This window comes from Paroedura picta, chromosome 9 (assembly GCF_049243985.1).
Source record: "Paroedura picta isolate Pp20150507F chromosome 9, Ppicta_v3.0, whole genome shotgun sequence".
Classification (NCBI taxonomy): Eukaryota; Metazoa; Chordata; class Lepidosauria; order Squamata; family Gekkonidae; genus Paroedura; species Paroedura picta.
Genome location: NC_135377.1, coordinates 40,623,374 through 40,645,509, shown reverse-complemented (window position 1 = coordinate 40,645,509; position 22,136 = coordinate 40,623,374). Strand labels below are relative to the sequence as shown.

Here is a 22,136-nt window from a genome sequence, read left to right as displayed (position 1 = left end):
CACTTCTGGGCTTTGCATTTTGTATTTCAGTGCTTGTTTTAAAGTGAGGCAATTTCTTGTTTTAAAGATAAGGGGGCTTTAAAAATGATTGTAAAAGAGGAAAACAACTTTTCAAAAGTCTTTACTGATGAGCCACTGCATTCAAAGCCTCTATGCAAGTTTTTCTGGTGTTTTCTCTCATTTTTTTCCAAAGGACAGGGAATGTCTCCTCCTCACTTTAAAAAACAAATTGCCAAGCTTGGAAAGAGAAACATGTTTCTCCTTCCTCCTTCCTGTGAAGCACATATAAAGATGAAGGCAGCTGGAGGTAGACACAGCTAACCTTTAACTCCTTCTGATATGAGTGCTTCTTACATTATTTAAATTAGGAGAAACAACTTAGAAGCATGAAAGCTCAGACTAATTTTAGGTAGCACCAAAAATGAAAGGGTATGCTGCTGCTGGGAGCCAACCAATCAGCAGAGACCTCTGCACAATGTGCATGCTAGAGGCATGGCTGGGTGGGGAGAACATCCAAAAGAGGCAAGGCACCTGCACCTGGAAGAGAGTGCTGTGGGCCCATATTGCCTTGATGAAGCAGAGAAAATCCACTCTTGGATATGCCAGGTAATAAGAGTCAATACTGAGCAATGCAGATTGGAGAAAAAACCTGAGCAGCATCAGAGTCAAGTGCAGATGGCCATTTTTTAACAGAACTCAATGAGCTTTAAAATCCCAGTGCAGAGAAGCCCCAGGTTGAATGGATTACAGACCTGTAATTTTTCATATACTTGGGAGTAACATACATTATATAAACAATGGTTTAAACATATGATTAATTCCTGCAAATATAATGAGAATAGTTGAATTGTATCTCAGGCACAAGAGAAAGTGTACACCTACAGGGAGATAGATAAATAGACCTCCAAAGGTTACTAGGTTGAAAAGAAACTAGTGGAAGACAACATGCCCAGAAACACAACCACCACTTAATAAGGCCACTAATTGCAGCGTCATGGTCTTCTGGGGCCAGAAGATGGATGCTGGCTGAAAGGAGAGTACAAGGGGGCAGGGGCATTCCCAGGGGCCCGTGTGTGCTTGCACACTGAGTGAGGAGGTGGAACTGGGCAAATTGGGTCCAGCAATCCAGTCTCTGGCCGCTTTCCTCCTTCACAGGCTTCAGAGCAACCCATCCTTCTTGCCCTATAATGGGGCTACTGCTTAGATGTAATTATTTCCAGAGGTTTTCATTGTAACATATTGTTTTGAATCATATTTTTGTTGCTGTTATCTTCATCACAGCTGACAGCTGTCTGCTGGCCACCCCTATTAATAGGGGGGCTCCAAATGAGGCTGGGCAGATACTGAGCTGCAGTGCCACCCCTGGGAAGGGAACAAGGAGAAGCAAATAGAGGCTGGTGCCCAAAGGGATCCCAATTGCCTGTCACGCCCCTGGGTACCAGCAGGCCTGGTGAAGCTGGACTTCAAGCAGAAGGGTGTTGCTAAGTTCCTCCAACAGGGGGTTCCTGGGAAGAAGCTTTTTTGTGGCTGCCTGGCCACAAGATGGCTGGATCCACCCATCCTGTGTCTGTGCTCTTAGGTAATAAAGCTGTGGCAAATTTATTACAAAATGGTTTGGTATGAGCATCCTAATTGAGGTCTCGGAACATGTCCCTTTGCCACACAAACAATGTCCACAGCTTACATTTTACTGATGCAGTATTCACAACATTATTCAAAAGAGTTTATTAAGCCTAACATTTTTGTTGTTGTTAGGTGTGAAGTCATGTCCGACCTATCACAACCCCATGGACAATGATCCTCCAGGCCTTCCTGTCCTCTACCATTCCCCGGAGTCCATTTAAGTTTGCACCTACTGCTTCAGTGACTCCATCCAGCCACCTCATTCTCTGTCATCCCCTTCTTCTTTTGCCCTCGATCGCTCCCAGCATTAGGCTCTTCTCCAGGGAGTCCTTCCTTCTCCTGAGGTGGCCAAAGGCTTACATTAGAATGTGTTTTTAAACACATTTATGTGAAGGAAATCCTAATGATTTCTACTGTGCTTTTTAAAGTGTTTTTTTTTGGGGGGGGGGATGTGCAATCTTTTGTTGAAAGAATCATGCAAACACGGCAACAAATTCAATGACAGTCAATGAATTGCCAAGGTAATATATACTCTATTTTGCTGGCAGTTATTGCCTACCATTAAAAGTCTTTGTGCCCAATACTCAGTTTCAGTGAAAGATGCATGTGATAATCCAATAAACAGTATGAGACTTTAAAAAGCTGGAGTTGTCAGCAATAATAGCAGAACAAATCAACAGAAGTATCCCTATTAGATTAAATTCATGTCTTCATTCTTCTTACAATACACATTCATGACAAATTCTCTGCTATCAGACTACCTATTTAATCAGCTGGATCTGTCTTTACACAGGACCTTATTCCTTCAAACTAATATAACAGGAATAGGAGGTAAAAGATGTTAGGAAATTTCACTTTCTTGCCGGTTTTATTTTAGGCACAATCATGTACATAGATTGTATAATATATAAATAGCAATTATGAGTTTTAAAGTCAGTTTTATCCACATCTTAATGATAGCCATATATAGTGCAGAAAATAATATGTTCTGTGTGTATATGTATTGTATGTTGTGTCATTCACTCAATAGGAAGATTTCACAATGTCTTCTCCAAATATTTCTTATCAGAAATGAAAAATCTGCAAAATGCTTTTCTAGTGCATTCAAATACATGAGACACAGTGTAGACACATCTAGGAGCCAGCTGTTACTCTACTTCCCTAATTTGCAAAGTATGAGCCTTCATAGTAAACTTTTCCCTTTCTCAGGTGTGCATTTGCAATATCTTGTGAACATGGAAGCATCTTACCTTGCTTCCATTTTCTTTTGCCTCTTGTTCCATCTTAAGATCAGATACTAGGAGGTTCTTGTACTTGTTCTTTCCATCACTGCTTTGGTCATCTAACCTGTATTCTGAAGTCAGCTGAGTTGAGAAGGGACTGTCACTCAGGTTCAAAGGCTGTTCATCTGGTTCCAGAGTTGCTTTGCCATTACTGTTGGCTTCTGCCATTTCTCTGCAGTGTGTTCCTCCTGAAGCACTCAAACTGTGTCCTGCAGTCTCATTTCCATTAAAACTCTCTGCAGCTGAATCATCTATGAAACATATGGATTTACATATTGTCAATGATATGCCATAACGAATATCTCTTCATACTTATTTAAAAATCCTGTTTCAACTTACCATTATTGTTAACACTGCAACCAAAAATCCTGTTTCAACTTACCATTATTGTTAACACTGCAACCAAAAATCTAAAATCTTTGTATGACTGGGACCTATCACTAATATATTAAGAATCATGAGTGAGCGACTGGTAAATACCTGGGCAGGGAAGAAACCATCTTTCCATGTACAATATATATACAACCTAGGCTCATTGAACACTTCAAATTATAATTCTCCATACAGCTTGTGGATCAGTAAAATGTATTTTGTAAGCCTACTTTCACCGCAAGATTTAAAACGTAATTGTTTCTGAAGACTTCCAATGTATGATTTATGTACAATGATGCCGACAGCACTGTTTCCATGAAAATAGTTTATAGAATCCTTCCCTATAATATAAAATCAAGAACCTGAGATACATCTTATACCTATTCATATATCACATATATTCAGAATAATTGTCATGGGAATGGCTGTAAATATGCTTTCCTTATATATAAATGTAAATGTAAAAGAATCAAAAGAAAAATAGTGTTTTAACAATGATAGGCTCTCCCCCAGATGTTACCAAGGTAACTAATTCCCATGGTTTAGAACACTTAATTCAGGGACACTTGGTCTAGTTTATGATGATAAACAGTTTTTCTAAAGTCACAGTTTTAAAAAATCATAGTGCTATATCCTCAAAACTCAGTCACAGGCAAAGAATTATTCTTTGTGAATAATTAAACTGACTCTAATGAAGAGTCCCTGAGAAATTCTATATCATGGGTATTCTAAACCACTTTTACAGTACCAATTCTTTTTTTTAGTTAGTTAGTTAGTTAGTGCCCATGAAATAGATGCAACTGTATGTATGCCATATATGCACACATCTAAAGATATGCAACATACTAGTATACTCCACAGTTACTATGAGGTACAACACTCTATCAGGTGCATATACTGTAAATAACCTAATTAGCAGCCTTGAGTGTGCATGTTCATGGTGCAGAAATCTCTTTATTTATAAATTGAGTCCAATAGTACCTTTAATACCAAAAAAGATTCTTAAGGGTGCTATTTTTGTTGTGCTACTTCAGACCAGCATGGCTACCCACTTGAATATATCTTAATTTATAAATGTTAGATCAGTAATTACAGGTTAAAGATTTGGTTCCCTAAACTCTTTCTAAAAATCTCTTCTTCTAATGGAATTATGATAAAGAAACCTCAGTTCCAGCAATATGTGTAATATACTTTTCCAAACAATTGTTTGTCCTGCTGAGATAAGAGTAAAACTTCTATTAATTAACACTCCCTAAGTTTTTCAGACTTCTGCTGAGGAAAATTTGCCTTTGATCTTCAGTGCACAATGCAGAAAACTTGATTAGAATAAACATGGTTTCTAAAATGAAAGCATTGGATAGGATTGCCAAATTAGGCTCGGGAAATTCCTGCAGATTTGGAGACACTGGTCAAGGAAGGGAGGAACTCAGTGGGAATGTGATGCCATAGAGTCTACCAGCCAAAGCTGCTATTTTCCCCAGGGCAACTGATGTCTGTAGTCTTGAAATCAGTTACAAACCCAGGGGAATGCCAGGTCCTACTTGAAGGGTGGCAGTCCTCACTAGAATTCTCACATGCAGAAATCTTACCAATGAAGCTTTTAAAAGTCTGAATAAGAACATCAAATTGAAACTCAGTTCTTTTTGGCAGAATCTTTGTTCTAAAAATTTAGAACAAACATATCATCCCTGAAAAAAATAAGAAATTCTACAATTAATTCTTGGAAGGGATTCTTGACCCTTTCCAGTCAGACCTTGCTTTTGTCACCCTGACAGAAATCTCTGGAGAAACCTGGATTTAGGCAGATCAGTACTGCTGCTCTTATTAGATTTCACAGCAGTGTTTGACACAGCCGACCACAAACTACCGACTCACTGCCTAGTTCATTTAGGAATCAGAGACAGAGAGCTGATGTAGGAATTAGGGACAGAGAGTTGCAGTAGGAGAAAGTATGTCCCAGTATAGGGTGCTGAATTATTCACTCCCATAGGGAGCCATTCTTTCCCCAATGCTTTTTAATATCTATATACACTTGCTCGCTCAGCTTATCCGGAGTTTCAGGCTGGGGTGTCATTAATATGTGGATGACACCCAGTTATTTATGTTAATGGACAGCCATTTGACAATGCCACCAGAAAATCTAGCCAGGTGTCTGGAGTCCATAGTGGATTGGTTCAAGTGGAGTTGACTGAAGTTGGCCAAGACAGATGTTCTCTGACTGGGCCAGCATATAGAGAAAAGGGTGATACAGCTCCCAACACTCGACAAGGTGCAGTTAACACCTGTGCCTACCATCAAGAGTCTGGGCAAGATTTTGGATCCCTTCTTATCAATGGAAACCCAAATCACGAAGACAGCTTGCCTGGCCTTCTTTCATCTGTGCCATGCAAAACAGCTGGTTTCTTATCTCTTGGATCAGGATCTAGCCATTGACCTTTTCAACCCTGCCCCCAGCCTGGTGGAATGCACTCCCAGGAGAGACCATGGCCCTGTGGGAGCTAATTCAGTTCCATATGACTTGTAAGATGGAGCTATTCCACCAGGCTTATGGACAAGGACTAACATAAAATAACATCCACCAATAAGGCTGTCCTCACCCTAGTGAAGGAGGAGAATGAAAATACCAGCTCTTTTATTAAACACCCCCTGTCTGGAAATTTCAACTTGGGGCATTCAGAAGTATAATATTCTTAACTTTAAATTTGTATTTATTTTGTTGTTACCCACCCTGAGCAACATGGAAGGGTGAGATAAAAATAACAAATTATTCTTATTATAATTATTATATAAAAATCATAGTAAACACTTAACTGTGAAGCTCCTTTTAATGTCTAAGAAATCGTCAGATAACTAAACCCCTTTCCCCCCAATTTGACTTCTAGTGTATAAAGTGAGTTTGGAGAAAAAAGCTGAAAGTATTTGAAAGCAGTGAGGAAAGCTTTCCACCTTCAGCCTTGAACATTTTTATTTAAAAAGAGATCTCTCCCTAATCCTGGCTGCTTGAGGTCCCCAGGAAAGAACTGCAAGTGCCAACTAGTTGCTAGTTTAAAAAATACTGTGCTAAATTCAAGGAGAATTAATGCATTCTGAGGAAGAATCATGGATACACTGATTCACAAGGCAGAACTGAATGATAAATAGTTTATGAGCACATAGTCTAGTCTGAGAGGGGGCCTGGCAGATACAGTTAGTTCTCCTTCTATCCACATATTGAGTTTCCCCACACTTAGAACATCTGCATTACAGATTATATTAAATTTCTCACTCTATCTGTTTCATCCTGAAAATCCTAGTTTCAATTACGTCCCTCTCTTGTGTAAACTGGGGCCATACATTTTGCACCATTTTGTTTCCATCTATCTATCTGTGTGTCTGTCCGCCTGTCTGCCTGATCTATTAAAATATTTATATTCTGCCTTTCCTTATGAAGGCAGTTTACAAATAGTAAGATTACATATCCTCATATAATTGACTTGGGGTTTTATTTACTTATGCATCAGTACATCAGCTTTATAGAAAGAAAACAGTGAACATCTTTTCATCCTTAACCTCATAGAATTGTACTACTTTGAGTTATAAGAATTCATAGGTTGTGTCAACTATTGATTTGTGTTTTTATTGCAAGATTGGGGTAGTAATAGCAGTAAAGTAATTAACTCATACCACAATCCCTTTATCAACCTGAGTATGTCAGCAGAAGGACTGGGAAAGAACTGTTCAAAAGACTCCCTAGTTATGACACATCTCACTTGGCTGAAACTGTTAAGACAATAAACCTGCATTCACTAGAGTTGCACTATTCTGGATCATGTGTGATGTGATTTTAACAATTTGTCTTATCTATACATATGTATTGGATTTACCTATATACTTGTTCATCCTTCATCTCTAGACATTAGGTTAGGCTTCTTCCATCTCAACTCTAACAGTATGATGACAGAATATTCCCCAGAACAGAATTCTAATGGTTTGTATTATATTATATTGTAAGAACATGGGATAATTTAGAATGGATACTTAATTGTTTGTGATAGAAAAAGTATTTCCTCCATTTTTATCAATAGCATTTGTAGTTCTGTTCACATTTACTATTCTTTTTCAACTATTTCTGTTAAAGATTTGCTTAATGCTTGCTATAAACTTTAACATGAATGAATGAATGAATGAATGAATGAATGAATGAATGAATGAATGAATGAATGAATGAGAGAAAAGTTAATTGAGTCCAAAGCTTACTGTGAACTTTATGGCTAACACCAGACTACCTAAATTGCTCTTGGGAACAGTGGTAAACGCACAGACATAAATATATGAGCAATCAAAATATTTACTGTTATTATAGTGAAAAAATGCCCTAACATTTAGCATGTTGTATTACATCTGAAAAATATTATACAACAGCTTATTACATTTAGTTTTTATTATGCCTTTGAAACCTGATATTTCTGCTTCCCCCCAGTTTTGTGTTGTTATTAAATGAAAATCATGAATCATCACTTAAAGAATATCTAAACTTGCATGTTCAAAATGCATAGTTCAGCACTTTGAGAACTGGGAATTGCTGCCAAGTACACAAATAGGTTTCCACATGTCCCCCCTCCTTCATTCTCAGCCTGAACTTGAAGCTGAGTTCTCAAGGGTCTGAAAGTTCTCAACAGATTACTAAAACAGTTGAATTTCCTTTTACAATCCCTACTCATTGTCACTACTAAGCACACATATACAATTTTTTAAAGATACCTCTGAGTTTGGTAGTTAGTCCTCTTGCTGTATTATGAATCAACTAGAAGTAAAGCCTGGTGCATTCAGGAATGCACCAGGTGCTGTGTAGGGACTTGGGGAGAAGGATTTAAAGAGAGTGGGTGCAGAGAGACACCTCTCTGAACCCAGCAGGGACGGGGGAGTTAAAGAACCCAGCAGGCACTGAGAGTGGTGGTGGCCGGCTCCTTGTCCCTGGTTCCATCCCTGCAGGGCACAGAGAGGCTTCTCTCTGCATGCAGGGGGGGAGGCTTAAAGAGCCGGGCAGTGCCTCTCCCCCTTGGGAGAGGCAGGACTGCCCCCTGCTGCGCTGCCTGTGCAGAGCAAAGAGAGGCTTCTCTCTGCACCCTGGTGGGGGAATTGAAGAGCCAGGCAGCATCTCTCTCCATCGCAACAGGTGCTGGCCAGTTCCTTAACACAGCCCTGCCCCTACACAGCACAGGGAGGCCTCTCTTCGCACCCTGTAAGAGTGACTGAAAGAGCTGGGAAGCGTCTCTCCCCATCCCCTCACACTCTCTGCACCCTATGTGGGGGGACAAAGAGGCGCTGGCTGGCTCCTTCCCCCCAGTGCTGTCCCTGCAGGGGGCAGGGAGGCTTCTGTGGGAGCGGGGGATTTCAACCGGTGTGGCTAATGTTTGGCAGGTTCCTGGTGGATGGGGCTCGCTCTGGAGCCTTTTGAATGTTCAGCACTTCATGAGAAGTACCAATAACTCTCTCTCTCTCTCTCTCTCTCTCTCTCTCTCTCTCTCTCTCTCTCTCTCTCTCTCTCTCTCTCTCTCTCTCTCTCTCTCTCTCTCTCTCTCTCTCTCTCTCTCTCTCTCTCTATATATATATATATATATATATATATATATATATATATATATATATATATATATATATATATATATATATTTTACTTTCTACTTTGAATGCAACAAACTAGTGTATTGTTATTTTCATAAGTTCATGCAGTTGCGTACATGTGAAATACTTTAGTAAGAAAACCATTATTCAACATTCTGCTCGGGAGAAATTGACACTTACTGTGAATTCTGGTCTTCAACTTCAATACCAGAGTCTGTGGCAGGCCAGTTCTATCATTCCAGATACAGTATCCCTCAGGCGAGGTCCAACCTTTCTCATGCAGGGTACCCAGGGATTAACTTGATTGCCCCTAAATTTTCTCCACTGCACAGTAAGAGCTAATCTTTCCTGTATGAACCAAGAGATGGTGTTGCTAAGACAACACATTCTAGTAGTGGGACAACTGAGATGAACCAAAAAGATGACAGGGAGACGTGCACTCAGCCTTCCTTCAAGGCTAAGGGTTTCTTCTAGGATTTAATTCTCTCAAGTGTACTGACAGCCTAGGATGTTAATTATCAATGTGTTTAGCTTTATGGAGATTTGCTTCTTAAGAATATGGTTGGGATACCATGGTGTTCTTTAGTGAAATTGGAGGTATTATATTTTACTGTAATGTAGCTATGATATGTTATTCTTATGCTTTAATATGCACTCACAAAGTTTCGACATGCCAATCCCTGATTTTCAGCACTTGACTTCTTCATTATCTTTGTTTTAAACACACACACACACAAAGATAGTATTTCATATAAAGAGTTTAGTTTAACATCAAGGCCTAAAAATCTAGAATACAAAAGTAGGACTGCCAGCTCTGGCTTGGGAAATTCCTTGAAAGTGAGGATGGAGCACTGGGAAAGTGGGATTTGGAGAGAGGAGTGAACTCCTTGTGGGATATGATTCCATAGTCTAGCCTTTGTAGCTGATGTCTAGGGGAACTGATCAGTTGTAATTCTGGGAGATCTCTAGCCACAACTTGGATGTTGAAATCACAAAGATCCCTGACCAGTCTGAATACATTGCAATAAATGTTATTAGTAAACCAATGAAAAAAGATGATGATGATGATGATGATGATGATTTAAATTTATTTCCCACCACTCCCAAGAATGGCTTGTGATGGGTTACAAATCGTCCCCACTAAAACCCCAATAAAACCCCATTAAAACAATACAGGGACATAAAAAGCCATACAATAAAACCAAAACCAGAGCAAAAACATGGCAGTAATGTTCAGTTCTCCAATCCCACCAAACACATATCTAAATAAGGGAGTAGGGAGAGGTGGCCATTGATGATACATGGCCCAATGCTGCTTAGCACCGGGAGGCTCCAGTCAGATCTTCCTCACTGTCCCGGCCTCAACCATAGACCTGGCGTAAGAGCTCTGTTTTACAGGCACTGCAGAATGCTGAGAGCTCCCACAGGGCCCATAGCTCAACTGGGAGCTCATTCTACCATGTAGGGGCCAGGGCATGGGGCTGGGAATGATGGGACCCGCAGAGCATAAAGCTCTGTGGGGGGCATAGGGTGACAGACAGTTCCTCAGGTATGTGGGTCCCAGACTACAAAGGGCCTTGAAGACCTTGTACCGGATCCAGGCAGCACCTGGCACCCAATGCAGCTGCCTCAGCACAGGCTGGATATGAGCCCTCGAAGATGTTCCTGTGAGGACCCTAGCAGCTGCATTTTTACCAGCTGCAATTTCTGGATCAGGGGGAGGGAGAGGGACACAGGCGGATGCTGCTCACACCAGAGGGGGGAAGGGATACCAAACAAACGTCGAGAAAATTGAGTGGGAAGCAAATTAGGTGGGGGAGGGAGAGGATCCTAAACGGCGAAAACCCCACCCAATAAGGGGGAAGGGACATTAAACAACTGTCAGAAATTGAGCGGGAACAAATAGGGCGGGAAGATAATCAAGCAGGGGGGGGGAAACTGCAAACAGAAAACAGAGGGGGGGAAGGAAGGGGAGAGGACAGAGAGAGCAAAAAAGAAGACGCCGGCCAAACCACCAGCAACGGCGAAAGAATTAGGCGGGAACATTGTGTTATGCACAGAAAAGAGGGGAGGGGGGAAAGATAGGGAAAAAAGGGGGGAGAGGGGAGGGGAAAGAAGGGAAAAGGAAGGGAAGAGGGGAAGAAGGACCAAAAAAGAGAGGAGGGGGAAGAAGGAGAAAACGAGGAAAGAGGGGGGGGAAAGAAGAGAAAAACAAGGGGGGAGGGGGAAAAAGAAAAAAGAGGGAAGAGAGAGATAGGAGAGAAATAAGAAGAGTTCCCTTCACCAACTACCAACGCACACCGAACAGACTCCAAATCAAATTAACTTCTCCTCCCACCCCACCCATCTACCCAACCAAACCAAATTAATCAACACCCCACCCAGCCAAAACAACAAATTGCCACCAACAGATCTACCCAAACCAATACAATCAACTAATCCTGATTGATTTCGCACTAAATTAACACCTGCCCATCCACCCACCATATACAATCAACTACTATCAATTAATCTACACCAACCCAATACCGAACCCCCCCCAAAAAACCTAACCCCACCCAACAATCTAAACTCTACCCCAACCCACCCAAAACAATTAAACTCCAAAAAATCAAGTTACTTAAACCCAGCCGAAGTAATTAATCCAACCAACCCATCAACTTACCCTCTACTCACCAAACAACCCAAACTGCCAACTAGCCACCACCCAATCCACAACTTCCAATCACAATCCAACATGAAATAACACTCAGGCCACTCATACATCACACACCCCTAGACTGGGCAACCCTGAGGTGCCACAACAGGTGATCGGGACCACCCCTCCAGGCACCCACAACGACACACACCCTACACCCAGCACATAACTACACACAAGTGGAACTGGAAAGCCCTGAGAGGCTGTAATTAGCGATCAGGGCCAACCTCCCACAGATACACGAACTCACACACACAAAGACAGAACCGGGGTTCAACAATCAACCCCAGCCAAACCATAGAACTAAGAATTGAACCAACAGTGTCCATAGAGCTCATAATGCCTAACAAAACTGAGGAAGGAGAAAAAGCAGGGGCCTTGATAGGGTCAGGGATCCCAATAATAAGGGGCAAAGGCAGGGACAGTGGATGGCGGAGATACATCAAACCAAGGGGGCCTAAAACCAACCATACTCGAGCCCCCTCCAGACTCCGCCCCATCCCTCGTGACACTAGGGTGGAGGCAAAGGTAAACAACCCGCCTCTGACACTGGTGCTGTGCAACGCCAGGTCAATAAACAACAAAACCTCTACGCTGCAAAACTACTTTGCAGAGCAAAGAGCGGACCTGGCATGCGTGACAGAAACCTGGACCAGGGAGGGGGAAACAGTTGCCCTCAAAGATCTAGCCCCTGCTGGGTTTTCTGTCCTCCACCAGTCCCGGACAGCGGGGCGGGGAGGAGGGGTGGCAATCCTAACCCGAGAGGCTTTCTCCTTTAGAACCCTTCCTGCTCCGTCAATACCAGGCATTGAATGTGTTGGCCTCGGATGGGAATCAACCGAGAGCATGGCCATCTGGCTAGTATACCGCGCGCCCACTGCACCGCCAGATGCCCTGCCTGCCCTACTAGAGGCGGTGGCGGCCTGGACGCTACAATTCTCCAGTCTATTAGTCCTGGGGGACTTTAACGTCCATGCTGAGCTACTGTCCTCTAGAACTGGACAGGACCTGGTGTCATCCATGGCAACACTAGGGCTCTCGCAATTTGTTGTTGGCCCCACCCATCAAGCAGGTCACACCCTGGATCTTATTTTCGGTGCAGGTTTGGATGTGGATCTGGTCACAACAACAGCCATGCCATGGTCAGACCACTATGCTCTAAAGGCTCGGCTAAAGCTCCCACCACCTCCTCAGTTGGGCGCCGAGCAAATTTTAGCTCGCCCGCGGAGACTTATGGATCCAATAGGATTCCTGAATGCTCTGCGGGAACCAATGCCTCCCGGCACTTCTCTCAATGGCCTGGTCAATGACTGGCATAACAGACTGCTGACTGCCATTGATGAGATATCTCCCCGACACCCTCTCCGGCCCCGTCTCAAGCGAGCCCCCTGGTACACCGAGGAGCTTCGCGACAAGAAACGGGAACTGAGATGGCTAGAGCGAGTTTGGAGGAAGACTCGTGACGAAGCCTCGAGAACATCTTATAGAATGCAGATGAAAGCCTATGAGATGGCGGTGAAGTCAGTAAAACGCAATTTTTACTCGGCTACCATCGCATCTGCAGACTCACGCCCAGCTCAATTGTTTAAGGTAGTTCGATCCCTCACTGCCCTGATTGAAGGGCAACAAAACAGTAGCCAATTGGACATCAGCTGTGAGGCATTTGCGAGTCATTTTGTAGACAAAATCTCGACACTCCGCCACGACCTCCCTCCAACATTAGATACAAAAAGTGAACTAGAGGCCCCTTGGCCGTCTTTGGAGAAAACTATGAGTAACTTCAGACGACTCACGCTGACCGAAGTGGACAGGATTCTAGCGACAACAAGACCAACTACATGCCCACTAGATCCTTGCCCATCCTGGCTCCTAAAAACAGCTGGCATAAAGATAAAGGGTCCCCTCCGGGAGATAATCAACCTATCTCTCACAACAGGAGAATTCCCGGAGGGTTTGAAAGAGGCTGTGGTACGTCCACTGTTGAAAAAAACATCTCTAAACCCACAAGAGCCTAACAACTACAGGCCCGTTTCGCACTTAGCATTTCTGGGCAAGATGATAGAAAGGGCAGTCGCAAACCAACTGACGGAATACCTGGAAGAAGCTTCGGTCCTAGACCCATCCCAGTCAGGCTTCCGGCCTGGCCATGGGGTAGAGACAGCACTAGTCGCCCTGACAGACGACCTCCGTCGCCAGTTGGATCGAGGCGGGTCGGCACTGCTGATATTATTAGACCTCTCAGCAGCGTTCGACACAGTCGATCATGACCTTTTAGCTCGCCGCCTCATCGATGCTGGAATACGAGGGACAGCCCTTCAGTGGCTGATCTCCTTCCTCCAGGATTGTGGACAGAGGGTTGCAATAGGAGAGAAAACATCAGACCGCCAGCAACTTACTTGTGGAGTCCCACAAGGAGCGGTCCTCTCTCCTATCCTATTCAACATCTTCATGCGCCCTCTCACACAACTGGTACGGAAGTTTGGGCTGGGTTGCCATCAATATGCAGATGACACCCAGCTCTTCCTCCTGATGGATGGCCACCCTGACTCTCCCCCAGAAGCATTAGCCAGCTGCCTGGAAGCAGTGACGAGATGGCTCAAGCAGAGTCGCCTAAAGCTCAATCCTTCAAAGACGGAGGTCCTGTGGCTAGGTAGGAAGGGCCCATGCGAGGAAGCGCGCCTGCCCACCCTGGATGGCGTGCAGCTCTCTACGGCTCACTCCGCCAGGAACCTAGGCATGATTCTGGACGCCTCCCTCACAATGGAGGCCCAGATCACAAAGGTAGCACGGCTGGCATTCTACCATCTCCGCCAAGCCAAACTAGTAGCGCCCTACCTGGCCCCGGAACACCTAGCCACAGTGATCCATGCGACGGTCACCTCTAGACTGGACTTTTGTAACTCGCTCTACGCAGGCCTGCCCTTAGCCCTGACCCGGAAACTACAACTAGTTCAAAATGCAGCAGCCAGGATCCTCACAGCAACACCGTGGAGGTCTCATATCCGGCCTATTCTCCATCAGCTGCAATGGTTACCAGTTGAATTCCGGATCAGACTAAAGGTTCTGGTAATTACCTTCAAGGCCATATGCGGTCAGGGCCCAGTGTACCTGAGGGACCGCCTCCCCGCCTATTCCCCCAAAAGAGCTCTGCGCTCTACTGCCTCCAATCAGCTAAGGATCCCTGGCCCTAAAGAAGTCCGCCTGGTCTCGACCAGGGCCAGAGCATTCTCTGTTCTGGCCCCCACCTGGTGGAATGAGCTCCCAGAGGAGATCAGGGCCCTGACGGAGCTTAAACAGTTCCGCAGGGCTTGCAAAAAGGAGCTCCTCCACCAGGCATTTGGCCGAGACCAGACGTAATCAATCAGCGACCAAGGGCCCCTGCTCCCCCCCCCTCAGAATCCCATCAATAAGCCCTGGACCTGTTTGTATTACTATATTGTTTACTGTTATACTGTGTTGTTACTTGCTTACAATTATTAGTTATCATACATGTTCTACAGACTGTTTTATGTATTGTTTTCTGTTATAATGTAAACCGCCCTGAGCCTCTGGGGAGGACGGTATAGAAGTATGATAAATAAAATAAATAAATAAATAAATAATAGACCCTGGAGTAAACTTCAAACAGTAATCACAAATTTCTTAAAGGTGATATCATGGAAGAAATCCTACTAACCATCCTACTTTCCCAAAATTCTGTTCCCAAGGGGGATTTGTTTTCAGAATGGCAAAAAGCCTAAGTAAAAGTGAAAGAAACTATGCTATTATTTTGATTACTGTCTGAAGCTACAGTCTCTGTCTTCCTTTTTGTTGACATTACCATGCCTCTTTTCCTAGTATTTTTTATATGTAGTATATGATACAACAAATACAACAGCACTTCTGTGAGGACTTTCCTTGTAGCTAAGACATACATGTTAATTCAGTTTATCTTCCACCATCCACAAAGATGGTAGGGGAGAAAATCTCAATGATATTTTTTCTTGTTAGTCTAAGGTACCAGGATATAAATGTTAGATATGATTTCTCTCTCTCCATGTTTCAGCCATTCTGGTTAGATTGTCAGTAGGTTGCTAGGGAGAGGCTGTGGCTCAGTGACAGAGCCTCTGTTTGCCATGCAGGTCCCAGGTTGAGTCTTCAGCATCTTCAGTTAAAGGAACTGGCAGTGGATGATGTGAAAAACATGTTCTGAAGATCCTGGAAATCCACTGCAAGCCTGAGTAATCAGTATTGACTATGATGGACCAATAGTCTGATTTAGTATAGGGCAAATTCAGATGTTTATATATTCATAATATGTTGCATGTTTCTTCTGCCATATATGTCAAGAAAGATCCTGCTGTCTTTGTACTGCAGAAACTCTTGCACATCAGATCATAGGTAATACAGTTTATTAATGCCATGCAAAGTGCTTGTTCCTAAAGAGGCTTGATTAATAGCACTGTGCAACCCTTCTAAGATCTGGATTAATTCAAGTCTTAGCATGCTCCACAATTAAACCTTATTGACTTTGATTATTCCCACAGCTTACCATGAAGATAAAATAGTGTAATTCTTTACATCATTTACAACGCAAGAGATTATTATGATCCAATTAACTTTTTTTTTGCATTTTCCCTACTTGTTATGAACATAAAGTCATCAAATGGTATCCTCCAAATTCAAATATAAGTATAAATCAAAAGCAATCTTTTTGGCTAATAATATAAAATATGTTTATACTAAAGGGCCAAGTCTTACCAACTTATAACTTGCTGATGATTTAGTCTTTCACTATGATATAAAATAAAATTACACCATTTTAGAACTCATAAATCTATTGCCAATTGAAAATATTTACTATTAGTAATAACCTCTTACCTATTCTTCTTCACAGAATTTAAACAATATATATATTGGCCTTTGGCTCAAAGGTATGGGGAAGCTTAATCAAAAGACTGTTCCCACTGGGTTGTGAACTGCCTAGGGTAATTATACTCAAGCCAAAAAACTTACTTCATGTCACACCTATACCAATTAAAGCTGCAGTCTCACCAAAAACAGAAGAGTTCCAAATATATGTAAAAACCTCTTTCTGGATGTAGGTTGGGTAAGTTATCATCTGGGGCTGGTCTAGCACCAAGCCTAGGAAGCAAGGAAGAGGGAAGACCCAATTGAATACCCTGGGGCTTCAACCTGACTTCAACCTAACGCCTGGTGGAAAAGCTCCATTTTGCAGGCCCTGTAGAACCTTGAAAGCCCCATCAGGGCCCACAGCTCTTCTGGGGGTTCATTCCACCAGGTAAGGGCCAGGACTGAAAAAGCCCTGGCACTGGTCGAGACCAGGCAGCTGATGGTCCCGGGGCCCCTGGACCATCAGCAGATTTGTACCCACAGAGTGGAGGATCCTGCGGGAGGTATAAGGAGGTAAGCAACCCATAAGTAAGCAGGGCCTAAGCTGCATATAGCCTTAAAGACCTTGAACTTGATCCGGTAGCAGACTGGCAACCAATGCAGCTGTCTCAGCAAAGGCTGGACATGAGCCCTCCATTGTGACTTAGACCCATTATGCACGGGGGGAATAACGCACATTCGGGGTGGAATGGCGGAGACTAAAATCACCGATAACGCACGGTGCCGGCTGCAACCGGCCGCAGCTTCGGTGCATGCTGCCGAAAAAGCCGCGTTAGCAAAACGCGGAAGAAAGTGCAGCTTCCAGGTGACCGGAGCGCAACCAGAAGCGGGGCCGGAATTGCCGCGTGCATAATCGGTTACTCTGGGTTTTGCCGCCGTCGCGCCCCATCCCGTGCATAACCGGTGTGCTTTGCGTCTTCCCCCTCCGCATTTTCCATGTGACCCGAAATCGCCGTTTCGGCGGCCATGCATAATGGGCCGTGAGGACTCATGCAGCTACATTCTGTACCAGCTGGAGTTTCTGAGTCAGGGACAAGAGTAGGCCTGTGTAGAGCGAGTTGCAGAAGTCTAATCTGGAAGTGACTGTTGCATGGATCACAGAGGACAGGTAGGGTGCTAGTAACCGAGATTTGTGCAGATGAAAAAATGCCGTCCGGGCTACCTTAGTGATCTCCATGGACTCCATGGATGGTGAGGCATCAACTCCATGGACAGTGAGGCATCAACGAGCACTTCCAAATTAGTTGCACCCTGTTCAGGCAGGGAAGGCACACTTCCTGATCCTGTCCCCTTCAGCCCAGCCACAGGACCTCCATTTTGGAGGGGTTGAGTTTCAGGTGACTCTTCCTGATCCATTCAGCCACTGCTTCCAAACAGCTGGTGAATGCCTCTGGGGGGACATCCAGCCAGCTTTCCATCAGGAGATTGAGCTGGATGTCATCTGCGTATTGATGACAACCCATCAAATGCAGCCAATAGATCTAATAATATGAGAATGGCTGATCCAGTTGGCGTCGGAGATAATCTATTAAAGCAGCAATTCTCAACCTTACCTGCTCAACAATTCCAACTTCGGCAACGGCTTCAGCAGCAGCATGCAAGTGTGCGCAGGGGTGGTCGGCAGGCACATGGGCAGCAGGCATGGGGGGGAGTGTGCACACATGCTCAGGCGCACAACACTACAGGTGGCATGGAGGCGGCCATTGCCATGGCTACACCACCTCTGCCTGCCTCCGCCCAACACTCGCCACTGCCACCACCACACACCTCTAGACACCATCACTGCCTACTGGCACATGCATACTGCAGCCACGGCCATGGCCAGCAACCTGAGGACCCCGGGGAAGGGGCCAAGTGACCCCAAATGGGGTCCCAACCCACAGGCTGAGAAACACTGCATTAAGGCAACCAGCATAGTCTCCACCCCTTGGCCAGGACAGAAGCTAGACTGGTATGGATCCAGGTTTGAAGCTTCCTCCAAAAATTTCAGGAGCTGGTCCGCTGCAGCCCTTTCAACTACCTTACTCAGAAATGCAAGATATAATACAGGGTAGTAGCTGGCTGGGCTCCATGGATCCAGTGATGGTTTCTTCAAAACAGGGTGAACCACTGCTGCCTTGAGCCTCTGAGAGAACTTCCCCAATAAGAGAGTTTGCCTTGCTTCCATTGTTTGGCTAGGGAGTGTTGAAAAATTGAAGTTTCCCTTTGAGTATGGTGACACTAGCATGTTCTTGAGCCATTTCTGGGGGCACCTTTGGAGGGGGGGTGTCACTTGGAACCCATGAATTCAATCCTCACCCAACTTGGCAGGGAGGTAGAGGAAGGTCAGCCAGAGATCATCTTCATTTGGTGTCTCTAGCATGCCAGGCAGCTGTTTTACCACATCATGAACCTTACAAATGAATCCAGTTTGTTTGGTGCCTAAAGGTTCATGATGATTTGTGGCTCATGAACTGGTTTTGAACTATAAACCAAAATCACCTGCATCTTTCTAGTTCATGCCCATTTCTAGTGGGGTTTTTTCCATTTATCCAATGTAGGGTATAAATAGAAAAAAGGGGATAAAAAATATATCACATTTTAATCCTATGCTCTCTACCCATGTTTACACATATTTAACACTTAGCTGTATAAATATTTGTGCAGAGCCCTCCTGGGCGGAGCCAGTCTGTCCTCTGTTTCCAGTCCCTGGAACGTCACGCACACTGTTGTCCATGCCCACCAGGCTTTCTCCCTTTCCCTTTGAGGTGCCAGGGAAGAATCAGGAAAAACACCTCAGGTTGCAATTATCCCTCGGATGTCTGTAAAGTGATTTTATTCTGAACGGGGTGTTTTCAAATACACAGCTACATGCCTTTTGTCCTTTTTTGTAAAAAAAAAAAATGGTTCAAAAGACGGGGGGAACACTTTGTGCATACTCAGAAGCCTTTTGTGAAATAATGCAGAGGCCTCCAGGGGCCCCGGGTGGGGAGTAGCCTACTATACAGCAGGCCTATTTGGTGCATCAAAATGGATTCTATCTTCAGAGAGGGGGCTACACAATGGAGGTGTTTGCATCAGATGATGATTTACGTATTGGTCCATGGCACACATTTCATACATATCCCATTATAAAATCAGTTGAAACATCCATAAAAACCTCCCTGAGCCTCAAGGGAGGGCAGTATATCTTTAACACTTAGCTGTATAAATATGTGCACAGAGCCGTCCTGGGCTTTATAGCTTCTCTAGAGCCCATTGTATTTTTTTCCACAACGGGCTTTATTGCTAGTTGTTCTATAAATCTCAACCAATCCTATAGGTTCCAAATAAAGCTCAATGCTACCAATAGCAGTTATTTTCCCTTATAATCCAGAAAACATTTCCAATGCTCTAGAAAATTTTCCAGTGTGCCTCTACTCAATATACTTGTTAGCTTTGCCATTGATATGAATTCCCCCAACTTGTTTATCCATGTTTCTGTTTCTGCCAACAGTAGTTGCTTCCATCTCTGAACTACTACTAGCCTGGCTGCTGCTGTCATGTAAAAGAAAAATTCCTTTAGCTGTTTTGGTAAATTGGGCGGTAGGAAACATAGTAACATAATTTTTGCATACATTGGAAATTTGCAATATTAAGCATCTGCATATGGATTTCAACCTAGAATTTTTGAATAGCTTCACAGGACCACCACATGTGGTAGAAAGAACCAATTGCCTTTTTGCACCTCCAACATTTTGCCATGTCTTCTTTGTGAGATTCTTTTAATATTTTTAGGGGTGATATATCTCCTACAGAACATTTTGTACCAGCCCTCCCTTAATGATTGGCATTTGGTTAATCTGACATTTTTAGACGATAATTGCTTCAGTTCTTCAAGACAGATTTCATGCCTGAAATTCTATGTCCACTTTATCATGCAGTTGTTCACTGTTCATCTGCTGTTTCCATTTTCAATAAACACTTGTATTTATGGCTTAATAAATGTGGTTTGTTTGTTGTAACTTGTATTTCAGATTCTGTATAGACTCTTGGCTACCATTTCTAGCATTGTGTAGTGATTACAGTGCAGAATTAAATCTGTGACATCAGTTCTACAATCTACTGAAGCTCACTTGTTAATGTTGGAACTGTCACTATCTTTCAGTTGCTCTGAGGATAAAACTGAAGAAACACAGATAGAGCATAAGCTCCTCAATGGAAGCTAGGAATCAGAAAATGTAGTAGATGGTGATGACACCTTTCCAGGCTACATTGTACTGTCAGTGAATAAGACTGCTACCTTGCTTGCTGACAATATAAGGTTATTGCTGAGTGAACTGGGGTATTGCCATGGCAGCTACAGTGCTTATGTAACAAAGACACTGTTGAACATGTGGAACCTGAAGGGTTAGTTATCTTCACTGACCATGCAGATACTAAGTTTGATCTAATGCTGTGTGACAAGGCCTGTAGCAAGCTTATGGAGCAGGTAGGATAGCAAATCCCATCCACACAAGTGAACCCTTTTGTCAATAGAGGAAAACACAGAGGGGCCCATTAACCCCATCCTCTGCCTACTCTCTAAATCTGGTCTTCTAGTTTTAAGTTGCCTTCCAGGTAGCACTGAAGTGTATTCAACCTTCTCATGATCAACATAGCTTCTGATTTTTACATCAGTAGGCTGTTGCTTCCTACAGTGCATTAAAACAAACCAGTTAAATTATTCTAAAGATAATAAGAAACCTAGCATTAACTACTTGTAGATGAACATATCTCTCCACTGAAACATATTTGCCACTAGACCAAGCTTGTTTTCTGGTGAGGCCTTGTGGTTTCTACTGAGCATGTGCTGTGAGTAAATCAAAGATTCTAGTTAGGCTGACAGGAGGAGGTCCCTCCATCTAAGTATACAGGAGAAAGGCCCACTCAAGCAACAAAAATAATATCACAAGTAAAACACAAAACACTCTCCTTAATACTGTAGGATGAGAAATTTGGTTATGATAGTTAAGCGATTATTTGAAAGCTTTGCTACCACAAGGGATAGGAATAAGAAAAACATCACAGCCTACATTTGGCTTAACTTTTTCTTTATAATTTCATATTTTAGGAAGCATTTCCTAAAACTGGGTAAAAGGCATGAATGTAGTTTTTGTGTTTTTCATCTTGAAAGTGGTAGAAATCCCTTCAATATGCTGGCTGAATCTCACAAATAATATCTATTGGGTAGATGCATTTATTTGAGTCAATAGTACTGAACTGATACAAACTCCCAAAGTTGTTTTCATTTTAAAACAATTACATGCCTGTGAATAATAATAGCAAAAAGGAGGCAACTGTGTTATCCCTGGCTCAGCAAACCTTCTAAATACAACTGTCCAGAACAGGAGGAGATATGTGCTGAGAACTTCAATTTAACACCCTATCAAAAACTTTGCAATAAATTGCCTAGTTAGCATATGGAATATTTCTGAGGCTTCCCCACTAAATAAAAAGGCAATAAGACAAAGGATGAGAAAATACAAGTGATAAAAATGATGACTGTGGAATAAAATGAGGGCTATTGTAACACCTAGCTATGTAGTAAAAATTGTATTGTAAGATATAGCAATAAATCAAGCCTTTGGCTCTTGAAATTGTTTTACAAAAATGTACATATACACATCAATAATTTTGCCCATGAATATAACATTGTATGGGGT

At 43.2% G+C, this 22,136-nt stretch overlaps 3 protein-coding genes across 7 annotated transcripts in view; 2 read left to right on the top strand and 1 right to left on the bottom strand.

The window, feature by feature from the left end:
* Positions 1-22,136, bottom strand: part of NOL4 (nucleolar protein 4) — a 156,217-nt gene that overhangs the window by 54,394 nt on the left and 79,687 nt on the right. For all 4 annotated transcript variants that reach the window (XM_077352487.1, XM_077352489.1, XM_077352490.1 and 1 more), the window contains one exon: positions 2,874-3,157. In XM_077352487.1, the coding sequence (XP_077208602.1) occupies positions 2,874-3,157 (284 nt within the window). The remainder of the gene's footprint in view (positions 1-2,873; positions 3,158-22,136) is intronic.
* DTNA (dystrobrevin alpha) overlaps positions 18,505-22,136 on the top strand; it is a 379,312-nt gene continuing 375,680 nt past the window's right edge. Inside the window, exon 1 of the mRNA XM_077352480.1 lies at positions 18,505-18,508. Coding sequence (XP_077208595.1) covers positions 18,505-18,508 — 4 coding nt within the window. The remainder of the gene's footprint in view (positions 18,509-22,136) is intronic.
* The window catches only part of LOC143844809 (uncharacterized), a 77,713-nt gene continuing 76,403 nt past the window's right edge, over positions 20,827-22,136 (top strand). For both annotated transcript variants that reach the window (XR_013234141.1, XM_077352492.1), the window contains exon 1: positions 20,827-20,923. The gene's annotated coding sequence lies outside the window, so the exon portion shown is untranslated. The remainder of the gene's footprint in view (positions 20,924-22,136) is intronic.